The sequence below is a fragment of the Nannobrachium achirus genome (genome assembly GCF_963921795.1).
Source record: "Nannobrachium achirus genome assembly, chromosome: 7".
NCBI lineage: Eukaryota > Metazoa > Chordata > Actinopteri > Myctophiformes > Myctophidae > Nannobrachium > Nannobrachium achirus.
The window spans coordinates 69923950-69942693 of NC_137816.1; the positions used below are offsets into that span (position 1 = coordinate 69923950).

At 44.7% G+C, this 18744-nt stretch overlaps 1 protein-coding gene across 1 annotated transcript in view; it reads right to left on the reverse strand.

Moving 5' to 3' along the window:
* Positions 1-17899, reverse strand: part of LOC308288953 (uncharacterized protein) — a gene marked incomplete at its 3' end in the record, with an annotated part of 20357 nt that extends 2458 nt beyond the window's left edge. The window contains exons 1-5 of the mRNA XM_080730426.1: positions 17728-17899; positions 13561-13683; positions 10837-10942; positions 8975-9329; positions 7788-8118 (exon numbers count right to left, since the gene is read on the reverse strand). Coding sequence (XP_080586552.1) covers positions 7788-8118; positions 8975-9329; positions 10837-10942; positions 13561-13683; positions 17728-17767 — 955 coding nt within the window. The 5' untranslated portion in view covers positions 17768-17899. The remainder of the gene's footprint in view (positions 1-7787; positions 8119-8974; positions 9330-10836; positions 10943-13560; positions 13684-17727) is intronic.
* Between the last annotated feature and the right edge of the window lie 845 nt (positions 17900-18744).

Consider the following 18744-nt stretch of genomic DNA (forward strand, 5'->3'; position numbering starts at 1 on the left):
GTTCTGTGTTAGTGAGGTTGCTATAGGACGCTGTGTTGCACTGACGTGTTCTGTGTTAGTGAGGTTGCTATAGGACACTGTGTTGCACTGACGTGTTCTGTGTTAGTGAGGTTGCTATAGGACGCTGTGTTGCACTGACGTGTTCTGTGTTAGTGAGGTTGCTATAGGACGCTGTGTTGCACTGACGTGTTCTGTGTTAGTGAGGTTGCTATAGGACACTGTGTTGCACTGACGTGTTCTGTGTTAGTGAGGTTGCTATAGGACACTGTGTTGCACTGACGTGTTCTGTGTTAGTGAGGTTGCTATAGGACACTGTGTTGCACTGACGTGTTCTGTGTTAGTGAGGTTGCTATAGGACACTGTGTTGCACTGACGTGTTCTGTGTTAGTGAGGTTGCTATAGGACTCTGTGTTGCACTGACGTGTTCTGTGTTAGTGAGGTTGCTATAGGACACTGTGTTGCACTGACGTGTTCTGTGTTAGTGAGGTTGCTATAGGACGCTGTGTTGCACTGACGCGTTCTGTGTTAGTGCGGTTGCTATAGGACGCTGTGTTGCACTGACGCGTTCTGTGTTAGTGAGGTTGCTATAGGACACTGTGTTGCACTGACGCGTTCTGTGTTAGTGAGGTTGCTATAGGACGCTGTGTTGCACTGACGTGTTCTGTGTTAGTGAGGTTGCTATAGGACGCTGTGTTGCACTGACGTGTTCTGTGTTAGTGAGGTTGCTATAGGACACTGTGTTGCACTGACGTGTTCTGTGTTAGTGAGGTTGCTATAGGACGCTGTGTTGGACTGACGTGTTCTGTGTTAGTGAGGTTGCTATAGGACGCTGTGTTGCACTGACGTGTTCTGTGTTAGTGAGGTTGCTATAGGACGCTGTGTTGCACTGACGTGTTCTGTGTTAGTGAGGTTGCTATAGGAAGCTGTGTTGCACTGACGTGTTCTGTGTTAGTGAGGTTGCTATAGGACACTGTGTTGCACTGACGTGTTCTGTGTTAGTGAGGTTGCTATAGGACGCTGTGTTGCACTGACGTGTTCTGTGTTAGTGAGGTTGCTATAGGACGCTGTGTTGCACTGACGTGTTCTGTGTTAGTGAGGTTGCTATAGGACGCTGTGTTGCACTGACGTGTTCTGTGTTAGTGAGGTTGCTATAGGACACTGTGTTGCACTGACGTGTTCTGTGTTAGTGAGGTTGCTATAGGACACTGTGTTGCACTGACGTGTTCTGTGTTAGTGAGGTTGCTATAGGACGCTGTGTTGCACTGACGTGTTCTGTGTTAGTGAGGTTGCTATAGGACACTGTGTTGCACTGACGTGTTCTGTGTTAGTGAGGTTGCTATAGGACGCTGTGTTGCACTGACGTGTTCTGTGTTAGTGAGGTTGCTATAGGACGCTGTGTTGCACTGACGTGTTCTGTGTTAGTGAGGTTGCTATAGGACACTGTGTTGCACTGACGTGTTCTGTGTTAGTGAGGTTGCTATAGGACACTGTGTTGCACTGACGTGTTCTGTGTTAGTGAGGTTGCTATAGGACGCTGTGTTGCACTGACGTGTTCTGTGTTAGTGAGGTTGCTATAGGACACTGTGTTGCACTGACGTGTTCTGTGTTAGTGAGGTTGCTATAGGACACTGTGTTGCACTGACGTGTTCTGTGTTAGTGAGGTTGCTATAGGACACTGTGTTGCACTGACGTGTTCTGTGTTAGTGAGGTTGCTATAGGACACTGTGTTGCACTGACGTGTTCTGTGTTAGTGAGGTTGCTATAGGACACTGTGTTGCACTGACGTGTTCTGTGTTAGTGAGGTTGCTATAGGACACTGTGTTGCACTGACGTGTTCTGTGTTAGTGAGGTTGCTATAGGACGCTGTGTTGCACTGACGTGTTCTGTGTTAGTGAGGTTGCTATAGGACGCTGTGTTGCACTGACGTGTTCTGTGTTAGTGAGGTTGCTATAGGACACTGTGTTGCACTGACGTGTTCTGTGTTAGTGAGGTTGCTATAGGACACTGTGTTGCACTGACGTGTTCTGTGTTAGTGAGGTTGCTATAGGACACTGTGTTGCACTGACGTGTTCTGTGTTAGTGAGGTTGCTATAGGACGCTGTGTTGCACTGACGTGTTCTGTGTTAGTGAGGTTGCTATAGGACGCTGTGTTGCACTGACGTGTTCTGTGTTAGTGAGGTTGCTATAGGACGCTGTGTTGCACTGACGTGTTCTGTGTTAGTGAGGTTGCTATAGGACACTGTGTTGCACTGACGTGTTCTGTGTTAGTGAGGTTGCTATAGGACGCTGTGTTGCACTGACGTGTTCTGTGTTAGTGAGGTTGCTATAGGACACTGTGTTGCACTGACGTGTTCTGTGTTAGTGAGGTTGCTATAGGACGCTGTGTTGCACTGACGTGTTCTGTGTTAGTGAGGTTGCTATAGGACGCTGTGTTGCACTGACGTGTTCTGTGTTAGTGAGGTTGCTATAGGACGCTGTGTTGCACTGACGTGTTCTGTGTTAGTGAGGTTGCTATAGGACACTGTGTTGCACTGACGTGTTCTGTGTTAGTGAGGTTGCTATAGGACACTGTGTTGCACTGACGTGTTCTGTGTTAGTGAGGTTGCTATAGGACACTGTGTTGCACTGACGTGTTCTGTGTTAGTGAGGTTGCTATAGGACACTGTGTTGCACTGACGTGTTCTGTGTTAGTGAGGTTGCTATAGGACGCTGTGTTGCACTGACGTGTTCTGTGTTAGTGAGGTTGCTATAGGACACTGTGTTGCACTGACGTGTTCTGTGTTAGTGAGGTTGCTATAGGACACTGTGTTGCACTGACGTGTTCTGTGTTAGTGAGGTTGCTATAGGACGCTGTGTTGCACTGACGTGTTCTGTGTTAGTGAGGTTGCTATAGGACGCTGTGTTGCACTGACGTGTTCTGTGTTAGTGAGGTTGCTATAGGACGCTGTGTTGCACTGACGTGTTCTGTGTTAGTGAGGTTGCTATAGGACGCTGTGTTGCACTGACGTGTTCTGTGTTAGTGAGGTTGCTATAGGACGCTGTGTTGCACTGACGTGTTCTGTGTTAGTGAGGTTGCTATAGGACGCTGTGTTGCACTGACGTGTTCTGTGTTAGTGAGGTTGCTATAGGACACTGTGTTGCACTGACGTGTTCTGTGTTAGTGAGGTTGCTATAGGACGCTGTGTTGCACTGACGTGTTCTGTGTTAGTGAGGTTGCTATAGGACGCTGTGTTGCACTGACGTGTTCTGTGTTAGTGAGGTTGCTATAGGACACTGTGTTGCACTGACGTGTTCTGTTTTAGTGAGGTTGCTATAGGACACTGTGTTGCACTGACGTGTTCTGTGTTAGTGAGGTTGCTATAGGACACTGTGTTGCACTGACGTGTTCTGTGTTAGTGAGGTTGCTATAGGACGCTGTGTTGCACTGACGTGTTCTGTGTTAGTGAGGTTGCTATAGGACGCTGTGTTGCACTGACGTGTTCTGTGTTAGTGAGGTTGCTATAGGACACTGTGTTGCACTGACGTGTTCTGTGTTAGTGAGGTTGCTATAGGACGCTGTGTTGCACTGACGCGTTCTGTGTTAGTGCGGTTGCTATAGGACGCTGTGTTGCACTGACGCGTTCTGTGTTAGTGAGGTTGCTATAGGACACTGTGTTGCACTGACGTGTTCTGTGTTAGTGAGGTTGCTATAGGACGCTGTGTTGCACTGACGTGTTCTGTGTTAGTGAGGTTGCTATAGGACGCTGTGTTGCACTGACGTGTTCTGTGTTAGTGAGGTTGCTATAGGACACTGTGTTGCACTGACGTGTTCTGTGTTAGTGAGGTTGCTATAGGACGCTGTGTTGGACTGACGTGTTCTGTGTTAGTGAGGTTGCTATAGGACGCTGTGTTGCACTGACGTGTTCTGTGTTAGTGAGGTTGCTATAGGACGCTGTGTTGCACTGACGTGTTCTGTGTTAGTGAGGTTGCTATAGGACGCTGTGTTGCACTGACGTGTTCTGTGTTAGTGAGGTTGCTATAGGACACTGTGTTGCACTGACGTGTTCTGTGTTAGTGAGGTTGCTATAGGACACTGTGTTGCACTGACGTGTTCTGTGTTAGTGAGGTTGCTATAGGACGCTGTGTTGCACTGACGTGTTCTGTGTTAGTGAGGTTGCTATAGGACACTGTGTTGCACTGACGTGTTCTGTGTTAGTGAGGTTGCTATAGGACGCTGTGTTGCACTGACGTGTTCTGTGTTAGTGAGGTTGCTATAGGACGCTGTGTTGCACTGACGTGTTCTGTGTTAGTGAGGTTGCTATAGGACACTGTGTTGCACTGACGTGTTCTGTGTTAGTGAGGTTGCTATAGGACACTGTGTTGCACTGACGTGTTCTGTGTTAGTGAGGTTGCTATAGGACGCTGTGTTGCACTGACGTGTTCTGTGTTAGTGAGGTTGCTATAGGACACTGTGTTGCACTGACGTGTTCTGTGTTAGTGAGGTTGCTATAGGACGCTGTGTTGCACTGACGTGTTCTGTGTTAGTGAGGTTGCTATAGGACGCTGTGTTGCACTGACGTGTTCTGTGTTAGTGAGGTTGCTATAGGACGCTGTGTTGCACTGACGTGTTCTGTGTTAGTGAGGTTGCTATAGGACGCTGTGTTGCACTGACGTGTTCTGTGTTAGTGAGGTTGCTATAGGACACTGTGTTGCACTGACGTGTTCTGTGTTAGTGAGGTTGCTATAGGACGCTGTGTTGCACTGACGTGTTCTGTGTTAGTGAGGTTGCTATAGGACACTGTGTTGCACTGACGTGTTCTGTGTTAGTGAGGTTGCTATAGGACACTGTGTTGCACTGACGTGTTCTGTGTTAGTGAGGTTGCTATAGGACACTGTGTTGCACTGACGTGTTCTGTGTTAGTGAGGTTGCTATAGGACGCTGTGTTGCACTGACGTGTTCTGTGTTAGTGAGGTTGCTATAGGACGCTGTGTTGCACTGACGTGTTCTGTGTTAGTGAGGTTGCTATAGGACACTGTGTTGCACTGACGTGTTCTGTGTTAGTGAGGTTGCTATAGGACGCTGTGTTGCACTGACGCGTTCTGTGTTAGTGCGGTTGCTATAGGACGCTGTGTTGCACTGACGCGTTCTGTGTTAGTGAGGTTGCTATAGGACACTGTGTTGCACTGACGCGTTCTGTGTTAGTGAGGTTGCTATAGGACGCTGTGTTGCACTGACGTGTTCTGTGTTAGTGAGGTTGCTATAGGACGCTGTGTTGCACTGACGTGTTCTGTGTTAGTGAGGTTGCTATAGGACACTGTGTTGCACTGACGTGTTCTGTGTTAGTGAGGTTGCTATAGGACGCTGTGTTGGACTGACGTGTTCTGTGTTAGTGAGGTTGCTATAGGACGCTGTGTTGCACTGACGTGTTCTGTGTTAGTGAGGTTGCTATAGGACGCTGTGTTGCACTGACGTGTTCTGTGTTAGTGAGGTTGCTATAGGACGCTGTGTTGCACTGACGTGTTCTGTGTTAGTGAGGTTGCTATAGGACACTGTGTTGCACTGACGTGTTCTGTGTTAGTGAGGTTGCTATAGGACACTGTGTTGCACTGACGTGTTCTGTGTTAGTGAGGTTGCTATAGGACGCTGTGTTGCACTGACGTGTTCTGTGTTAGTGAGGTTGCTATAGGACACTGTGTTGCACTGACGTGTTCTGTGTTAGTGAGGTTGCTATAGGACGCTGTGTTGCACTGACGTGTTCTGTGTTAGTGAGGTTGCTATAGGACGCTGTGTTGCACTGACGTGTTCTGTGTTAGTGAGGTTGCTATAGGACACTGTGTTGCACTGACGTGTTCTGTGTTAGTGAGGTTGCTATAGGACACTGTGTTGCACTGACGTGTTCTGTGTTAGTGAGGTTGCTATAGGACGCTGTGTTGCACTGACGTGTTCTGTGTTAGTGAGGTTGCTATAGGACACTGTGTTGCACTGACGTGTTCTGTGTTAGTGAGGTTGCTATAGGACGCTGTGTTGCACTGACGTGTTCTGTGTTAGTGAGGTTGCTATAGGACGCTGTGTTGCACTGACGTGTTCTGTGTTAGTGAGGTTGCTATAGGACACTGTGTTGCACTGACGTGTTCTGTGTTAGTGAGGTTGCTATAGGACACTGTGTTGCACTGACGTGTTCTGTGTTAGTGAGGTTGCTATAGGACACTGTGTTGCACTGACGTGTTCTGTGTTAGTGAGGTTGCTATAGGACGCTGTGTTGCACTGACGTGTTCTATGTTAGTGAGGTTGCTATAGGACGCTGTGTTGCACTGACGTGTTCTGTGTTAGTGAGGTTGCTATAGGACGCTGTGTTGCACTGACGTGTTCTGTGTTAGTGAGGTTGCTATAGGACACTGTGTTGCACTGACGTGTTCTGTGTTAGTGAGGTTGCTATAGGACACTGTGTTGCACTGACGTGTTCTGTGTTAGTGAGGTTGCTATAGGACACTGTGTTGCACTGACGTGTTCTGTGTTAGTGAGGTTGCTATAGGACGCTGTGTTGCACTGACGTGTTCTGTGTTAGTGAGGTTGCTATAGGACGCTGTGTTGCACTGACGTGTTCTGTGTTAGTGAGGTTGCTATAGGACACTGTGTTGCACTGACGTGTTCTGTGTTAGTGAGGTTGCTATAGGACGCTGTGTTGCACTGACGTGTTCTGTGTTAGTGAGGTTGCTATAGGACGCTGTGTTGCACTGACGTGTTCTGTGTTAGTGAGGTTGCTATAGGACACTGTGTTGCACTGACGTGTTCTGTGTTAGTGAGGTTGCTATAGGACGCTGTGTTGCACTGACGTGTTCTGTGTTAGTGAGGTTGCTATAGGACACTGTGTTGCACTGACGTTTTCTGTGTTAGTGAGGTTGCTATAGGACACTGTGTTGCACTGACGTGTTCTGTGTTAGTGAGGTTGCTATAGGACGCTGTGTTGCACTGACGTGTTCTGTGTTAGTGAGGTTGCTATAGGACACTGTGTTGCACTGACGTGTTCTGTGTTAGTGAGGTTGCTATAGGACACTGTGTTGCACTGACGTGTTCTGTGTTAGTGAGGTTGCTATAGGACACTGTGTTGCACTGACGTGTTCTGTGTTAGTGAGGTTGCTATAGGACGCTGTGTTGCACTGACGTGTTCTGTGTTAGTGAGGTTGCTATAGGACACTGTGTTGCACTGACGTGTTCTGTGTTAGTGAGGTTGCTATAGGACGCTGTGTTGCACTGACGTGTTCTGTGTTAGTGAGGTTGCTATAGGACACTGTGTTGCACTGACGTGTTCTGTGTTAGTGAGGTTGCTATAGGACGCTGTGTTGCACTGACGTGTTCTGTGTTAGTGAGGTTGCTATAGGACGCTGTGTTGCACTGACGTGTTCTGTGTTAGTGAGGTTGCTATAGGACACTGTGTTGCACTGACGTGTTCTGTGTTAGTGAGGTTGCTATAGGACGCTGTGTTGCACTGACGCGTTCTGTGTTAGTGAGGTTGCTATAGGACGCTGTGTTGCACTGACGCGTTCTGTGTTAGTGAGGTTGCTATAGGACGCTGTGTTGCACTGACGTGTTCTGTGTTAGTGAGGTTGCTATAGGACGCTGTGTTGCACTGACGTGTTCTGTGTTAGTGAGGTTGCTATAGGACGCTGTGTTGCACTGACGCCAGTCCCAAAGAATCCACTGGGAAAACTGAATTCTGTCTTACCGTTTATATTCTATACTAGTCGTTACACACACACACACACACACACACACACACACACACACACACACACACACACACACACACCTTGCAGCAGAGAGGTGGACGGCGGCTTGGGGAGGATTCGCGGGCGGACGCCCGCCGCGTACGTGCGGCCGCGATTGGCTGAGGTGCCGGAGGGAGGCGGGGCCTGGAACGAGCGGCCCTGATTGGCCGGGGAGCCGGAGAGAGGCGGGGCCTGGAACGAACGGCCCTGATTGGCTGAGGTGCCGGAGAGAGGCGGGGGGGCCTGGAACGAGCGGCTGTGATTGGCTGGGGAAACGGGGAGAGGCGGGGCCAAGGAGGCGGGCTGAAGAGGTGCAGCAGCCTGAACACCACCAGCAGGGGGCGACAACGCACCTCTGAGCGCCGTCTGGATCTGCAGGGAGGGGAGGTTATTATTAAACTGTTACGTTTTTATGTTACGTTTTAAATGTTTTTAAAATGTTACGTTATGTGATGAAAGCTGCAATAAAAATAAAGATTATTACCCATTAACTCATTTGCTGCCTTTTCAAAATGGCTGCCAAAACATGTAATTTTTAGTGCGCTGTTCACAGCTTTCAAACAAAAAAGAATCCGCTTGGAAATCCGTTCAGGCATTCATGAGATAGCAGCCATTATGTTTTCTTCAAATGTAAACAAACATGGCTGCCATGTTTGAAAGATGTGGTTGGTATGGGGGTTAAACATATAATTTCGCGATTGCGATCATAACTACTACATTTTTGGAGATCCAAAAAATATTTCTGAAAAGAAAACATTTTTAAAAAAAGAAAAGAAAAATCTAAATGGCTGCCAACTCAGGAAACTCGGGCCCTGGTGGCCTCTAACAACGCTAATAACTCGGGAAACTCGGGAGGGGGGGGCAGCAAATGAGTTAAGAACAGAGGACAGGATTTCTAAATGTTTTCTAAATCTTAGTCTTAACCGATCTCATATTATTTTGTTCCAAGGACAAAAAAAAGAAAAAAAAAAAGATTTGCGTTACAAATGTTTGCTTAGAGATGTAGACATCCATGGTCACAGTCAGTGGTGAGTGAGCTCACCACGGCGCGGTGAGCTTGTAGATCTGTGATGTCTTTCATTTACATTGTTTACATTTTATTTAATAAAAAAAAAAACAGCTAACCCGCTATAAAACTAATTAAAACTAACAGATTTGTATTGTAGTGGTTTTTTGGTCAAAACTGACTGAAACGTAACTAACGAAACGCCTCAAAAACTATACTAACCTTGGACACAGGAGTCCCTGAAGGGGGCGCTGTTCCCTGCAGAGAGCCGTTCTGTTCAGCAGCAGCAGCAGTGACCATCAGGGTGGCTGCAGTACCGGCCGTGGCCTGCAGAGGGGGCTGGGTGTCCATGGCTGCAGTACCGGCCGTGGCCTGTAGAGGGGGCTGGGTGTCCATGGCTGCAGTACCGGCCGTGGCCTGCAGAGGGGGCTGGGTGTCCATGGCCTCAGTGCCGGCCGTGGCCTCCAGGGGGAGCTGTCCGGGCAGCTTTCCTTTGCTGCGCGACACCTTGGAACAGGTGTGCAGGTGGGTGAGGAGGCCGCGCAGCGAGCGCAGCTTGGAGCGACAGCTCTCACATCTGAGTGACAGGAGAGTGACAGGAGAAAGTTAGAGCAGGGCTCTTCACCGTTTTCAGGCCAAGGACCCCTTAGCTTCTCAGGATGAACCAGGGACCCCCACAACCTGTTCATAGATTCCATATACAGGTAGTTTACCGTTTGACAGTGTATTTAGGATTCATTTGTTTTCAGATATTTAACCACTTGAACCGTCAATAAACTTGACCTTTCACTCTGTACTTAGTATGCTCTTTTTCCCCTCTACACCAAAGCTCTTTGTCGGAAATAGACCGTAGCAACAACAGGATCGGGAAGTCCTATCGGATCCAACAGGACTTCCAGATCCTGTTGGATCCAATAGGATTCAAAGTCTCGCTAGACGGGATTTCTCAACAATCTGGTAACAATGACGGAATCCTGGAGTAATAATTGTGCACGTTAGCTCAACAGTGTGTTTATAAACGGCAGATAATTACTGAAAAAAAAGCACATTTGCATAAAACCGCTCCCCTTTTGAGCCGTGGTCAGGTTGGCTAAAATGGACAATATTGCGTCTTTTGAGAAAAAAATTAATAAATAATAACAGTCCAGTTCTTTTACAACAAAATAACAACAAATAGTTGAAAAAGCGATTTAGCTTGTGGCGATGCCATACATACAGGAAGTAAAGGTTGGGTTTGTGGTGATAGTGTGATGTCATACTAACAGGAGGTAGACGTTAGGTTTGTGGTGATAGTGTGATGTCATACATACAGGAAGTAGACGTTAGGTTTGTGGTGATAGTGTGATGTCATTGTGGTGATAGTGTGATGTCATACTAACAGGAAGTAGACGTTAGGTTTGTGGTGATAGTGTGATGTCATACATACAGGAAGTAGACGTTAGGTTTGTGGTGATAGTGTGATGTCATTGTGGTGATAGTGTGATGTCATACTAACAGGAAGTAGACGTTAGGTTTGTGGTGATAGTGTGATGTCATACATACAGGAAGTAGACGTTAGGTTTGTGGTGATAGTGTGATGTCATTGTGGTGATAGTGTGATGTCATACTAACAGGAAGTAGACGTTAGGTTTGTGGTGATAGTGTGATGTCATTGTGGTGATAGTGTGATGTCATACTAACAGGAAGTAGACGTTGGGTTTGTGGTGTTCTCTCATGTGTTCCATCATAGTGATAGTGTGATGTCATACTAACAGGAAGTAGACGTTAGGTTTGTGGTGATAGTGTGATGTCATACATACAGGAAGTAGACGTTAGGTTTGTGGTGTTCTCTCATGTGTTACATCATAGTGATAGTGTGATGTCATTGTGGTGATAGTGTGATGTCATACTAACAGGAAGTAGACGTTAGGTTTGTGGTGTTCTCTCATGTGTTCCATCATAGTGATAGTGTGATGTCATACTAACAGGAAGTAGACGTTAGGTTTGTGGTGTTCTCTCATGTGTTCCATCATAGTGATAGTGTGATGTCATACATACAGGAAGTAGATGTTAGGTTTGTGGTGATAGTGTGATGTCATACTAACAGGAAGTAGACGTTAGGTTTGTGGTGTTCTCTCATGTGTTCCATCAGACTCTTCATGCTGGGTCGGGAGGCGGAGCATCCCAGAGACGTGCACATGAACTTCTTACCTACAAACACCAGAGGTCACTGTAAAGCCCTTTGCACACAGGACAGTTGCGTTTTTTTCATTTGCTGCATGAATAAAATGCATTGGATTTGGTGTGCAATGCTGTGCGGAATCGAACTGTTAAGGGGAACACACACGGGACGCAGAGGCGACGCGGAGCAGCGCGTCAAAACATACGGCCCCGTTATTTTCAATGAACTAACCCACACCGGCGATGTCAGACGTGCGCAGTCGCGGGTCTGCCGCCTCGCCTGCCGCGCTGATACGCCGCTGTTCTATTTTTCCAGCGTTGCAGCGCGGTGAACATGTTCTCCCATGGTTCTCCCCACCGGGGGAAATGGATGTGCTGTGTGGCAGCGCGCTGCATCCAGTTGGGGTTACCGCGGAGCACTTCACGTGCGTCGATACCGCGACGCGACAACAAACTACGATACTACAAACACAATTGGTATGAATGCGTAGGCGCGCGCATGTGTGTGTGTGTGTGTGTGTGTCAGAGGTTGCGCTAGGATTTTTAACAGCCGGTCACCGTGACCGGCATGATTAAAATTTATCGGACATCTGATAAAAATACCGGACATAATAATTTTAATGCATGGATGACAAGCAGGTGCAAAAACATAGCCAATAACAACAGTTTAAGTCCTGCTGTATAGTTGGGACTGAACTAATTGAATGTAAAGGAGTAGTAGGCTGTACAAAAAACATACAGCTTCCGAAGCTGTATGTTTTGATGATGATCGATCATCTTGCATAAGGAAATTAATTATATTGGACTACTCACGCAGGCTGTGTGTTTGCACAGATACTGCATGGTTTCATAACAAGTTGTTTCTGTTCTGCATCATATTTCAGGCCAACACATAATAATGTACAGAATAATGAGAAATAGTCTGAAAGTGGGGTCTGCGCAATGTTTCATAGGTTGATAGATTAATCTGGCCAGAAAGGAATCAATTATAGACTACTCACTAGTATGGTCGAGTGGTCACGATCATCCTGCATCTCTGTTATGCAACTTTGGGAAGGTTGAAAAGGCTTTGGTGGTGATCTTGTACAGTTTCCATAACATCTCCTCATAAAGAACTTCAATCGAGTGTATAAAGTTTGTTTTATATGGGTTGTAGTTGTCCTGCGTGCCTTCAATAATTCCCATGGGTTCACAGTGCGCATTGCAAAATGACGCTGAAATGGACTGCTGTCTTCTCTCTCCCCCAGCGCCCCGTTCGCAAATTAATGTTTAGGCTAAACAGTTCTGATAATACAACTTATTTTTGACTGTCCATTCATGTACTATAACTTAAACTGCGCGCTCATATTCCAAAACCAAGGCAGCTCATAGAGAGCATAGCGACAACATAACAAACCGACAACTAGGCCTACCCAGCAACAACTATCATTTCCTGTCTTACCTTCACAATAAAGTGTCTCCCGTTTACCTCCCAATGCAGCTTATTTCACACAGGTTATTATTAACAGGAAAAAGTGTAACTTAACCCGTGTGTGTTTGTGCAACCAGACGTGCATGTGAGAGAGAGTGATGAGGGAGAGAGAGAGAGAGAGAGAGAGAGAGAGACATTGAGAAAGAGAGAGAGAGAGAGAGAGAGAGAGAGAGAGAGAGAGATTTGCGGTGAACTGCCGTGTCATTTTCAATCGGTCCTTATGTCCGATGAGGTTTATATTTTCCGGTCTTTGTCATTATAAATCGGTCAAATCCGGCAATTTCCGGTCTAACGCAATCTCTGGTGTGTGTGTGTGTGTGTGCATGTGTGTGTGTGTAACATTGCTTTCCCCAGGAAAGCCAGGTGTTTGTTTACAACGGGCGGTTTGATCCGGTCTAGGAGGAAACCACAAGCAGAAGAAGCGGCGTCGCTTTGATTTGGTTCCCCCGTCTGTTTCCCCAATCCTTATTAAAATGCTCCAGTAGCCTAGCTAGTGTAGTCTTGTTAAGCCCTTATCAGAGTCCAGGGTGAAGAGCTATTCACCACAAATATTAGGTGATCAGCTATCCACCTAAAGTGAGAAAACAAGTGGAGGCCATCATAGTCAGTCACGGTGAAGTCCTATCACTGTGACTGACTGGTCTAGATCGACCAATCAGTGAACAGGGTGATGGGCCGATCTGTCTGATAGTAAAAATAATGTTGTAGTTTTATGACTTAAAAAGACTACACCGCGGTGGATAACTTATCATCCCGGTGCCTACTATGATAGGGGCTTAACACAGCATCAAGGAGTTTATTAGGTAGGCCCTAAAAGTATGTCCTTTGGTGCAGGGGAATTATTTTGGGTTAAAACTGAATCCGGTTTGATCTTTCCGGCCAAAGTGTAGTCCTTGAGGACTACAACATGACGTGTTGTGGTTTCCTCTCCCAACCGGATCAAACCCCGAAATGTGAAGGGATCCCAGGCGTGTGTGTGTGTGTGTGTGTGTGTGTGTGTGTGTGTGTGTGTGTGTGTGTGTGTGTGTGTGTGTGTGTGTGTGTGTGTGTATCACCTGGTAGAGACTGCGTGGGGATCTCATGGTCTTTGATGTGTGCGTGGTATGAAGGCTGTGTGTGTGTGTGTGTGTGTGTGTGTGTGTGTGTGTGTGTGTGTGTGTGTGTGTGTGTGTATCACCTGGTAGAGACTGCGTGGGGATCTCATGGTCTTTGATGTGTGCGTGGTATGAAGGTGTGTCATTATAAACACGCTTACAGCCAATCATCTGGCACGTGATGTGAGCCCTCTTGGCCTGGGGTCCTAACCATAATGATATGCAAAACAAAACAACAACAAGTTAATATTTACATCATAACTCTTTAAGTCACTCACAACCAGTCATAATGATATGCAAACAAAACAAATCAACAAGTTAATATTTACATCATAACCCTTTAACCCATACAGTGCCCCGGGCCACAAGGTGCCGCTAGAGTGCCAGAAATATCTGTGTAGGCCTTCGCTGTAGCTTCCGTCGACACTGCCCGTAGTGCCTTGTGATTTCACTCCAGCCACTGTTATGTATGACGAGAGGAGGAAGTTAGCTAACACTTAGCCATTAGCTTCTTTATTTTTTAGAAGCCCGATCTGAAGCTATTTTAGTCGCAAAAAAAACGTTGTCTTTGGTCTGGGAACACAATTCAGAGAAAATCCTCTCTAAAGATGTGACTTTGTATTGGATTCGGCGGCGCGATGCGGCGGCGTTGCCCGATTACGGGCCGTGGATGGCCGAGTCTCGGCCCCGGCCATGGATGGAAATTTAGACCGGGGCTTCGTTAAGGCCTCCGATTAATTAATTAATTTTATTAAATATCCCGGACTAGTCCGGTATAGGCACCCCGGAATACGTCGCGCCGCCGACAGTATAGATTGAGTTTTTTTGGGGGGGCTCTAAACTTTATTTTAAACCATTTTCAATGGAATAAATCGTCGGACCATCTAGCATCACTCGTTGGAAAGCGTAGGACGAGCCAGGACCACCCATATCTCTACAAGCAGCTCAGGGTATGTAAAATAGCAAAAAAAATATTGGATTGGATTGAAATAAAGCCGAACTTGTTTGGGATAGGCACAAAAAGGTTAAAAGGATCCCTGGCTAATACGACAAATATGCCTTAATACATTATAATTGTCCTCTATAACTACAATGTAAAATTTATAACACCTTAAATATTTTATTTCTTCTAGAAATAGCTAATCTTTCACTCAATAGGGGAAATGCCTGTCGCAAGTTGATGATGTCATAAATGTCATGTGTCATTTTTATGGCATGCTTGTGCAAAAAAACTAAACACAAACACATTTGAAATATTGATTTGATGCTCATATTAACCATAGGAAGTATTACGTTTGTTTGCCAGACCCATGAAATGGGTAGGCCTACATAAGCAAATGTCGGTCTGTCTGTCTGTCTGTCCGGGTTTTCTATATAAAGGGTATATATGATGATGACATGATGATGACATGCCTACAAAAGGCATGATGTCATAAATGATGATGACAGACAGGGGGTCTGGCACAACCAGGTTGACCTGGTCTAGTTTTATTTGCACATGCATGCCATAAATTCCATAGGGATAGATCACACATTACATTTATGACATCATCAACTTGCAACAGGCATTTCCCCTATTGAGTGAAAGATTAGCTATTTCTAGAAGAAATAAAATATTTAAGGTGTTTTTAATTTGACATTGTAAACTTACGTTGCAATGATTTTTTCTCTTCAATGTCTCGCGTTGCCATGGTTACCATAGACTTCCATGTAATTGTGCAATTGTGTAAAAAGTGCACGCCCATGCCTAGATGATGCACCACGTGTGTAGATGCTGTTCACAGCTTTCAAACAAAAAAATCCGCTTGGAAATCCGTTCAGGCATTCATGATTTATGGGCCATTATGTTTTCTTCAGATGTAAACAAACATGGCTGCCATGTTTGAAAGAATGGGTTGGTATGGGGGTTAAACATGCAATTTCGCGATCGCGATCATGCCTAATACATTTCTGGAGGTCCAAAAAAAAAATTTGAAAAAAAAATTTTTTGAAAAAAAAATTTTTTTTTTCAAAAACGGCCCAAACTCGGGAAACTCGGGGTTGGCACAGCGTTGGTATCAATACAAACTCGGGAAACTTGGGGTTGGCACCAGATGTGTTAATCTATGAACAGGTTGAGGACAATTATAATGTATTAAGGCATATTTGTCGTGGGAACCCTTTACAATCGCCCTGAAAAACCACTTACAGGCAGCAGCCATTCACAACTGGCAATAACAAACCTAGCCCAGCCTTACCCTCCCCTGACCCCTCTTTGTATTTACCTACTGTATGTTTTTATTTTTGAGCGGTGCTAACCGCTCCTATAGACTGCTTTTTTACCAAAACCATGATGTCACAAATGATGATGACATGAGTCCGCTAGACCAATGAAACACTTCGATTCTGTTGATCTGTCCATGATGTCATAGTCACATAGGCACCCGATTGGTTAACTCTGATTTAGAGCGTGTTTAGGCCGCCTAGATACGTCATAAAAAACTATTGAGCGGTGCTAACCTTGAATTTCAAAATTGTATTAGATGAATATTCACTTATAAGCGATAAAATAACCACACTTTTAGACAGACTGTGGAAGATATTACAGGTTATAAATGATAGCCAACTAATACAAGTTTAAAATACAAATAAACACAATATCCACTGGGTATCCACTGATTGCCCAGTTCTTCGGGCTCTTCGGGCCCAGCTCTTCTTGAAAGATTCAGTCAAGTCAGTGGTCTTGAACATAGCTGACAGTTGTTGTACTTGGCTGACAGCTGTTGTACTTGGTTGTACAGCTGTTGCTGCAAGGTCTGTAGTTCCAATTTTTTTTAAATACAAATAAACAGCTTTTGGAAAAAAGATTATGCTGTCACTAATGAGGGTAACATGAGTTAACTAGACCAAATGTTCCGCCCCAGGATAACAGATGATTCTTTGGTCAAAATAATCGTGGTATGAAATTCAAATACTTCGGCTTTGCCGAAATAATTAGTATAGGGTCATAAACAAAAATCTAGAGGCAAATAAGGTCCCTGGTTGCCTAACTGACGACCACCAGAGTCATCAGGCTCTGGTGGCAGAGCTGGTTCTGTCCAGAGATGGTTCCGTCCTCTGTATGGTGTAAAGGTCAGGACACACAAAAACCTTATATAGTCTGAGCAGACCTCTAGACTGACATCAGATTCAGATTCAGATTCCTTTATTAACCATTGTGTAATTACACATAGGAATTTGCTTTGGCATACTACATTTTTGCATTCACAGAACGCAACACGTAGTCACCACAGCAGCCATGGGCGGCGCTATCTTGGAGAACCTGCGCAACAATTCAGGGGCCTTCCTTGAAGAGCAGATTCATACACAACACAAAGAATATTGCCATGCATGCCTATCAACACTGATTCGCGCAGGCGCCCTTACAGGAATTAGTTTGCACCGCTCACTTCGCACGGGTGCGATTATTTTATTTTTAAATTGTTTTCCCCTTTTTTTCCTGACTATATCTACTGCATAGTACTGTGTTCTATCCGTCTGTCATTCAATTGATTGATTGATTGAAGACTTTATTAGAAGTTGCATAGGAAAAGGTACAGTTTCATGACAGTACAGTTCACTGGTACAAGGTCTACTAAAAGGAGATCCATGAAAAGACAAAGCTTATTTCCACAGGAAACCATTAAAGTATCTCATATAACATTGAATGACAGACGAATAGAACACAGTACTATGCAGTAGATATGTAAAGAAAATAAAATGAGAGAACAAAAAAAAGAAAACAGTAAGTCTAAACAGACAGTAAGTATATACAAAGAAGGGGCAGGGGAGGGCTGGGCTAGGTTAGTTTTCTTTTTACCAGATGCCTGTAAGTGGTTTTTCAGGGCAATTTTAAAGGAAGGATGTTATATGAGATACATCAATGGTTTCCTCTGGAAATAAACTTAGTCTTTTCTAGGATCTCCTTTTAGTTGACCTTGTACCAGTGAACTGTATTGTCGTGAAACTGTAGGCTACCTTTCCTATGCAAACTGACAATAAAGTCTTCAATCAATCAATCATTGATATCAATCATTATCAAGCCCAATGTAAACAATGCTATGCTAGATCAGAGCTGTAGTGTGCTGTGCTTTCTCCTATGAGAACTGCTGGTGTTGCTTGCCGACAAAAACAATTGTGAGCTTGTAGATCAGCTGTTATTTTTGATCGGCAAGCGACGTGCAGAAAGTCACGTACATGTTTTTATCAGTATATTTATTAATTTCCGTTACCTCCATTCATACCGTTGGCTGAGGATGATGAAGATGACATCTGAGCAGATGAAGATGATGTGATTATTATTATTGTATTAATTATGATATTATGATAATTAATAACGGAGTTATTGTGTATTTAAACACAAGCTACAAACTACCATAACAACAAACACCCTGACCCACAATGCAACGCGCGGCGCAGGCGCACTGGCCGACGGAGCGTGGGGTAGTTTTGTGCCTGGTTTTGGAATTTAAATTAAAATGTTTTAATAACTGTTATTTTTCACCATGACTTTTCAATATGAGGAAAAGACAACACTTTTTGTTATTATTATAATTTTTACTCTATTTGTTTTTATTTATCTCGTTTTAAGTGATTTATAGTTCTTGTATTGTAACTGCATTTTGTCCTGGTATTTTGTATTCTTTGATTGTATTATTATTATTAGAACTATTAAAAGGGGGGGGGGGTAGTACTTTAACAGCAATAAAAAAGAAACAATTTTATTTTTATTTAGAGAATTACTAGTTATAATTAATAAAGGCCAAAAAAACTATATGCAAAGAAAAAAAACACATTACAATTAAAAAGGCACAATGTCACGGTATGAATAGTCCCAGACGATAATCCCAATTATCCCGATAATCATCACGATATATGGATGTATTATAATATCATCCTTGTAATTAAATAGTTTGAATCAATGTCATTCTTCACCATTAAAGTATGTCTCACATGAACTTCTTCAAGGCAAAAAAAACTACCCTGAGCGTCTCTATCAGCAGCACATAGACATGGGATTTATGTTTCTTTGAAGTGAGCCGGATCTGTGGGATCCGTTCCTTTCAAAGAGCCGCTCAAAAGACTGTCTATCTATTCTACAAGCTCACAATGCGATGCGTTGCGACGCATTGTGAGCTTGTAGATCTGCTATTTTCAAATGATTTTTTCCCCCTACATTTTACTCTTTGGAAAACCTGTGAAACAGGACATTCTGCACAATGAATACTTTCTACTATTGGTACTTTGTA